The 8,224-nt window shown below is 37.8% G+C and overlaps 1 protein-coding gene across 7 annotated transcripts in view; it reads left to right on the top strand.

Annotated features, from left to right (window-relative positions):
• The window catches only part of CPEB2 (cytoplasmic polyadenylation element binding protein 2), a 51,713-nt gene that overhangs the window by 2,410 nt on the left and 41,079 nt on the right, over positions 1-8,224 (top strand). For 5 of the 7 annotated variants that reach the window (XM_039698734.1, XM_039698733.1, XM_039698730.1 and 2 more), the window contains one exon: positions 2,480-2,758. In XM_039698734.1, coding sequence (XP_039554668.1) covers positions 2,480-2,758 — 279 coding nt within the window. Of the gene's footprint in view, positions 1-6; positions 561-659; positions 1,537-2,479; positions 2,759-8,224 lie in introns of those variants that run through there. The other 2 variants (XM_039698735.1, XM_039698736.1) reach the window with 2 other exon arrangements.

Below are 8,224 nucleotides of genomic sequence, written 5' to 3'. Positions count from 1 at the left end.
CCGCGGCAGGGCGGGGCCGGCCCGGCGGGAGGGAGGGAGGGCACCTGCGCCCCCCGCCCGGTGCGGCGCCGGGCGGCCGGAGGGGTCACGCCGGAGGGGTCTGTGGGCAGCGGCCGCCCCACTCCCGGCCACTCTCGCCGCCCGTTCCGGGTGGCAGGTGCCGGGATGGCTCTTGCCCTCCTTGGTGCGGCGTCGCCTCCTGAGAGACGCCGGGCTTTTACTCGGGACGAGAAAAGAGGGTTTGCGCTTCAAAAAAGAAGAGCTCAACCGCTCCTGTTGGTGTCTGGGAGTTCCGCCGTGAAAACGCCCCGCTTGTCCCCCGAGTCGCCCGCGGCGGGCGCAGTGTCCCCGGAACAATGAGTCTGACAGCTCCGGCCAGCGCTGCCCCCCCGGCAGCCCCTGCCCCAGCCGCGGGCCGGCCCCCGGGCGGGCTGGCTCCCACGGGCGCGGGTCGCCCAGAGGAGGGTCACATGCGAAAGTTGACACCGTGCTGTCTTTGCAGGGCTTTTGACTGACTGACATGGCTTGAATGCGTGTCTGAGGACAGAGCAGTGTTTCAAGTTCTGTAACCGATTTTAATCTAATTTTAATCAAGGGATTTAACAATCCCGTGTTAAAATGGAAGTTTACATTTCTTCGTGGAACAGAATATTATAAGAAATAAGTGAGAAGAAAATCCGCGTTCATATTACCAGCTGTTGTATTATAAGCCCGTTTTACTCAATTTGCTCATTTATGAAAGGCTGAAGTTACATAGGCCTCATTTTTTTTTTCCAATTCTAGTATTAAATCCGGTCAGATTTAATCAGTGGCGATTCATTTGTATCAGAACTGGAATCTCACATTGTGTGCCTGTTGAAGAACTGATTACGATGCATTATGATTAGGAGCTAGTTGTCCTTAACATTTATAATAACCTTCTTCAAACAAATTCCAAGCAATTTTCCAAGAGTGAGGTGTACAGGAATTTTCTCTCACTTAAAAGTCGTGGGTATACTTAAAGAGTGCCATGACGACATAGCTAGCAATATTAGAGACTTGTTAGCATTTGGCATTATCTCTTAAGGTTTGTTTCACAATAGAGTGCTTGCCTCTCCCAAAATTCCAAAGCAAGTATTCAAGTTTTACAACGTAATTATCTATAATTATATAGAATAGGATGTTTTCCTGATCACTTGACCAAGAATGGCTTTAGTGGTTTTTTTGGTTTGTTTTCTGGGGGTGAGGGTAGTGGAGATGTTGTTACAATTTTATCTTTCTGTCTTCAGAAAGTTCTCTTTTACCTGATACATAACATATTGACATGCTTTTAAATTTTTAAGTTATTAGAATGCATGTTAAAGATTGCTTGCAGCTAAGCTTAGAGATAAAAGTACTGTGTTTTCACTTCACAGAACTGAATTTAGAATCATCACACACACCCCCACTTCATTTCTATGTTTGAGGAAAAGTGTTTCCAAGAACAGTCAGATTTGAGACTACTAAAGATAAATACAGTTCTTCACTGTCAGTCATGCTCAGTGGATCCACCTCTTGGTAATATGACAACCACTATAGGTCACTTTTTTAGCAGAAGTTTTATCTTACGAATAAAAACTTAATCCTTTACAAATTGTCTTTCTAAAAATTGCTTCCATGTTCATATTAGAGAATATAGCGCACTTAAAAGTGTGTTTAGGTAGGTGTAAGGTGCACCATATCTGCATAGAAGAAGAAATAATAAAAAAAAATTTCTGGAGTACAGTCTGCTGAATTCCACAGATTCATTACTCCAGAAATTACTCCATTCATTACTCCAGAAACATTTGAGCAGTGGCTTCAGAATAATGCATTTTAATGGAAATGTTAAGATAGCTCCTTCAGACAGATTCTCTTACAGTAGTCAGTGCTCTTTTTTGCTCTTATATGGTAATACTGAGACAATGATATTCAAAATACTGGAGTGGGGGGAATTAAATCTGCCATTTGAATTTTAATTTTTAAATTTCTACTCACTGTAGTGAAATACTACTACTCACTGAGTAAAAATAGAACTATTATTTTAATAATCATTTTTAATTTATATATTTGAAATTCTGCTGTTACTTTTGCAGAGATCTCATCATACAATAGCAAGTGCTGTATAATTAAAACGGGTTTCGAGGTTTTTTGGAAATTGGTTTCTTCTGCATAGCTTTAAAAATGCTACCAGTTGCTAAAATGATAGTAATGATAAAAATGATACTCAAAATTGCCTGTGCAAGTACTGCAGTGGTTTTTGGGAAGATATATGGGGGAGTAGGAATGACATTTTTTAAATGAAGCTGTGTTTTCTTCCTTGCTTCAGTAGCTAATTTACATGGTATCAGAAGAGAGTGGTTTATAGAAACTGCTGCGCATTGCTTACTTGGTGGCTGGTTGTTTTGGGGTTTGGGTTTTTTTAAGTAGAAAATAATTCCAAGTATTTTCAGAATAATAGAAATTAATCTTTCTTTTTTAGCCTCTTCTGAAGCAGTCACCCTGGAGCAATCAGAGCAGTGGCTGGAGCACAGGAAATATATCCTGGGGAGGAATGCATGGCAGAGACCATCGTAGAACTGGAACCATGGGAATTCCAGGAACTATGAACCAGATCTCTCCTTTGAAGAAGCCCTTTTCTGGTAATGTCATAGCTCCTCCTAAATTTACTCGCTCTACTCCATCACTGACACCAAAATCGTGGATTGAAGATAATGTTTTCCGAACTGACACCAACAGTAATACTCTCCTTCCTTTGCAGGTAAGGATGGTATACCTGGTGTGTTCATGGTCTTGCATAACATTTTTACTTCATTCATTTTAAATGAGAACTAAACAGTGGTTGCAGTCCTGATACTTGGTTTGAAAATTGTTTCTGCATTATTTTTAGTCTTAAATTACAATTAATCCCCATGTGTTGAGTGTGTTCAGCAATATGATTCTCACAGATATTGATTGTCAAAAAACATACAAACTGTAGGCACTGATGAAGTAATAAAACATAGTATGTTTAATCCAGGAAGTATTTTCTGCCTATGGTAATGCTTATATTCTTATAATTCCCTTTCAACCTTAGGGTATTTTTGTTTGCTTTGTCCTTCTACTTAGGTTTTCTTACTTTTGTAGATGGTTCTCAAGTCTTTAACATGTTCGTCTTCTACTGGTATTCTAGGCTGATGTTTGTGTGTCAGCAAGATTTTTTCCTCCACATCGTAGCACCTTTTATGTTTTGTTTTGTCTGGAGGCTCTGTGATTTGTAAGTGTTAAATGGAAGGATCTTAGAACTAAAGATCTGGATTGGCCTTCTGAATTTTGCCAGTGGCATCTTACGTGACTAAGTAAGTCACTTAACTCCACCCTCAGTAATCTCTTGGTAAAATGTTATTTTTCTCATTCTTACCTATATTAATTGAGTTACTGCTTGTTAGCGGAGGCCTTTCATTTGTCGTAATTGTGACCAGATTTGAGCTGTATTTGCATGAATGGCAATCTAATACTTAAGTAGCTGAAGTAGTGGCAAAAGGTGCTCCTTAGGACCAGATTTCCCTTTACAGTTCGGGGTTTTCATACCATTTTTTTAGTGAATTTGGCACAGGAGGCCGTGTCCTGACTCTGTCCAGGTGCACCTTGATACTTGCAGTGGTTTTGGCGCCTACCTGATTTTTGGATGTGCCAAGTTATGCTGAAACATTTACATTTGGACCTGATACTATCAAAACAGATTCCATTAAGTAGCCTTGATAGCTGGCATATCATAGTTGAATAATCTTTTGTGTGTTAGAAAGATGGGGAGAAAATGTGGTATTCTTCAGGAATTGTGTTCTGTTATGGCAAACAGATTACAGATAGATAATGCTTTGCAGTGCAGGGCGGCAAAAATAGCAGAAAGTAAATACTGAAATCCGTCCCAAAGATTTAAAAATATTAATGCCATCATGCATTGAAACTGCCGTGACATACACACTGGAATTCATACATGGCTAAGCACAGGCTGTAAATGTATTTGCTCATCCAGTATGCCTTACAAGTTCATGTGACCAATACTTTGAACTTTCAGAAGCTTCTACAGCAATTTTCGAATATCGATGAACTCATTTTATGTCTAAACAAGTGTCTTCTGCATTTAGGCTATCGTCTAAATAATTTGTGCGTAATAAGCTAGGAAAGAAATCCTTTCAGTTTAACTTTATATCTCAGTGTTTCTCTGTAAGGGTTGGTGGATTTTTTAAGGCATAATGTCCAAGTAAGAAGTTGGGCATTCTTAATTGTTGGTTATACCTATGAGCATCAGACCAACCAATTAAATTGCCCTGTTTGGCTATATTTATGGTGTTAGTCTGTCTATGCTTAAATCTCCCTGACATGTGTGAAGTCATAGTTGCAGAGCACAGTTAAAATAAACCTCTTTGAAAGGTTGCAATGTTATCTACTGCTATTGTGGAAACACTATATGTTTCCCTAAATTATTTTGCTACACTGTCATGTTCTTATTTTTCAGTTAGTACACTATTGTTATATGATTAATTCCTTGGGATGACTGTTACATTTTTGCAAGTCATAATGAAAAAGTTAAATAGAGCTTAGAACTCGTGCTTCTTTTCATCAGGACTTGTTGGCAATTGCAATGCTGTCAAACACCCATCTTGCTGATTTGTACTGTGCTTGTCTCCTTCCATAAAAGGCTGTGGTATTTAGATTGAGGATTCTTAAAGATACAGTAGCAATTTCAGAAAATACTAAAAAAAATAGTACAAATGGAATTTTGTGCTGTTTGGAAAGTCTAGCACAAAAGCATTTACGTGTATGTAGAAGTTACCTATCTCTTCCAAGCTTCCACAGAGCAAACACATCTTAGAATGTGTGTTGGATACATACTGCATCATTCCCAGTTCTGCAGAATACCTTTTTCTTTGGGCTAACCACAGTAATAATTTTGTAGGGGAGGGGACAAAGCACCTCTCTTGCAAACTTTAGCTAGCTCAAAATTAGCAATTTAAAAACTGGCTTAGAAAAGCCAGTGCTCTCAGGGACTTTGTGTAGTCTTTAACATTCAGCTACCATTTTTTTTTAAATGCTATATGTTTTTGCGAAGTCCAGATAGCATTCAGCACGTCAGCTGCTCATCCATTTTCTGAAAAAACACGTACCTCATGCAAATGTGATAAACCACAGGGGAATTGTATGCAAATTTGAAGCTTTGCCCTTCCATCAAACTTCTTTATTCTTTGGTGTTTGCATTGCTGGGTGGGTCCTGAAATAGAACTGGCATCAGTTCTGATGAAAAAAACATTTCTTGACGTTAAACTAATATACCAGTGACAATGGATGTCATTACTGATAACTGAGTAGACTATTATGAGTATTGCTTGTGGGGATGAAAGCTGATTTTCTGTACTTCTTAGTTAAAACTGAAACATACCCCATATGAAGTTGAGTTCATACTGGCCACATTAGTTCCAGCCAAGCTGCTTTTGCTTGCAGAAGTTATAAGAGACATCTCTGAAGATTTTTTTAAAAGTTCAGCAGTTTGTTTTGGTTTTAAGTAAAAATAATTAAACATCATTGCAACACTGATTTAAACATAAGCAAATTAAGCATATAGCCAAGTTTTTCTTACATGCCTCACTGTTAGAAGCTTTTCTGTCTTTCTCAGGATAGTACAAACTGCATCAGATACAGTTCTTTCATGGACCTATAACCTTTAGATGTAATTTTGTGTAAGTTCAGCCATCCTACTTCCACCATTGTAGGTACTTCATGTAGGGAAGGGTTGTTGCCTTGCACTTGAATCATTAAAGGGACAGTTAGAAATCTTGTCAAGTATTGACACTGTATAAGTTAAGCATTTAATTGAGGGGCCTATTTCTCTCTCCTTAGATGGAATCTAGGTTCCTGATTTAGATAATCTAATTCTCTAAAAGAACATACCTGCCACCAGTGACCTTACGCAGCCCCTGGGATTCCACTTTAGGCACTTACATTGCATTTCAGGAAGTGAGATGATATGAATAGTCTCTTTTATTCCCTGACCTAAAGTACAAAAATAAGCCCTGATTATAGGGTACAAAACTGAAAATATATTTCTAAACTTTTATGCAAGTGTTTTTCCCCAAAAAACATGCTACAGGCATATCTGTGGACAAAACCCGAGGACAGAGATCATGTTTTGTATATCCACTTTTTTGATTTATACTGTATGTATGAGGAAAATAATAAAGTATTTCTAAATTTTTACTTTTTTTTGAGATTTTCAGTTTCTGCTAACTCTATTTTGATTGTGAGCTTAGTTTTTCTTACTGTCCTGCAAATAATCTTACTAAAACCTGTTAAAAATGTTTAATACTATATATCAGTGTTTGACTGCTTTTATTCTAGTTAAAACACTAGAAAACACTGCATTCTCTGAACTTGGATCTAATTTCTGTGTCCCTTTTGAATTAAGGAAATGCACCATGTTTCTGGGTGGTTTTCACCTTCATTTGTCCTTCCTGTTTGTTCAGACAAACAGTGCGTAATGTTCATGGTCCTGAAAGCTGAGTGTTCTTATTCTGTGTTTAAACATAGCTCTCCAGCTGGGGATTGGTATGGTGAGGTAGTATCTTGCACAAATGCAGCTTTTTCTTTTTCTGTTTCTTTTTCTATTTCTTTTTGAAATGTGCTCAAGTTTTCAAAGAAAGCAAATCACATGAAAAACAAAATGAGGTTTAAGATTGTATGTCACAACAGGTGTTAGTTTTAGGTATTTAATTTAAGCTGCTGTCATGTTCTTCTGCCTTAGAATCACTTCCATTTGGAAAATGTCAAATTTTCTATGTGATAATTTTAATATCATTTCATAGAGCTTAACATTTTCAATGGCTGTGTATCTAGATGATGCACATACCAGTGAATATTAGGTGAAGAGCAAGTTGTTAAAGTTGAGTTCTTAATGCCATGTTTAGACTCCTAAATGTGTGGCCCATTTTGTCAAAAGTGTTCAGTGTTTGGCAGCTGATGTTAAACTTGAAGGCATTGAGATTATCTAGCTGCAGAGTTTTCTTACTCTTCAGAGTAATATAATTGTCCAAACACTGCTCTATCAGCCAGACTTTACCAGTTTATTTTTATTGAGGCTGTGCTGGAACAGAACAGTTTCAGGGATTTTAACCCAGTGGATGATTGCCTGGGACTGATTGAGATATCACACACAACTAGATATTCGTGTTTGAGGACCATACTGGGGATAACTCTAATTGGGGAAAGCAGTCTATGGTCATGCTTTTAACTTCAGGATCACAATCTTTGAATAAATAGTATTAGGAGCTGCACAGATTTGCCATTCAAAGCAATCAATTACTGGGAAGCTTGTAGGTCTTACCATGCTAATGTTTTTGTGACTTCATATGATATAAGACTTTTCTCCTGTTGTTTAATTTTTCTTGAGTTATACAGCTCATTCTGTCAATGCAACACAAAATCAGAGTTAGAAAAATTCAACAAAATATTTCACAGGCTTGATAGTTATAGCAGTGAGTATATGATGGCTATCTTGCCTAACCTTGTTCTCTGAGTTAAAATGAATGTGTTCTCACCTGAGATCTGTCCAAAAGTACATTTGCTATATGTGCTGATGTATTTGTATTTAAGTACTCAGGATTGTGTAGGTATTTCTAGATGTGTGGCAGGGGTATGAGAAACCCAAAACTTGAATAACAATGTCCCTTTCAAATTTCTAAATGTCCCTTTAAATATTTCATCGAAAGTATGATATATAAATTTTCTAGATTTGCCATGTAAGTCAAGATTGCCAGTACTTTAATCATCTACATAGTCTGGTGTCTGGTTGTTTCCAGGTTATGAATACATATTCTTGAGTTGAAGTACTCCAGTATTGGGATTTTTTTGTTCATTTTTAAATGCTAGGAGGTGGATGTGTCTTTGCCACAGGACCTGTTCTTGGTGCATTTTAGGCTCCATTTAATTAGCTTACGTAGCTGATGATGTCATTTTAACTTCAAACACTTTGCTGTCAAGCTGACCATTCACAGATGTCTACCAGACATCTTTAGTTCATCTTTACCACTAATGACACTGCGAAAAGTAACCAAGTAATTTTGTGTGTCAACTTCAAGTCTTCCTCCTTGCTTTTTTATAGAGCTAAAATTGTAGTTCCAATAGGTTTTCATATTTAGTTTCTCATTTACACTAATTATGGTTTCAACAAGGGGCTTATGATTATAGTACATCC

The sequence above is a fragment of the Passer montanus genome, unplaced genomic scaffold (assembly GCF_014805655.1).
Source record: "Passer montanus isolate IOZ18808 unplaced genomic scaffold, ASM1480565v1 scaffold13, whole genome shotgun sequence".
NCBI classification, from domain to species: Eukaryota; Metazoa; Chordata; class Aves; order Passeriformes; family Passeridae; genus Passer; species Passer montanus.
Note: the sequence above shows the minus strand (reverse complement) of the source record. Positions and strands in the feature narration are given on the sequence as shown.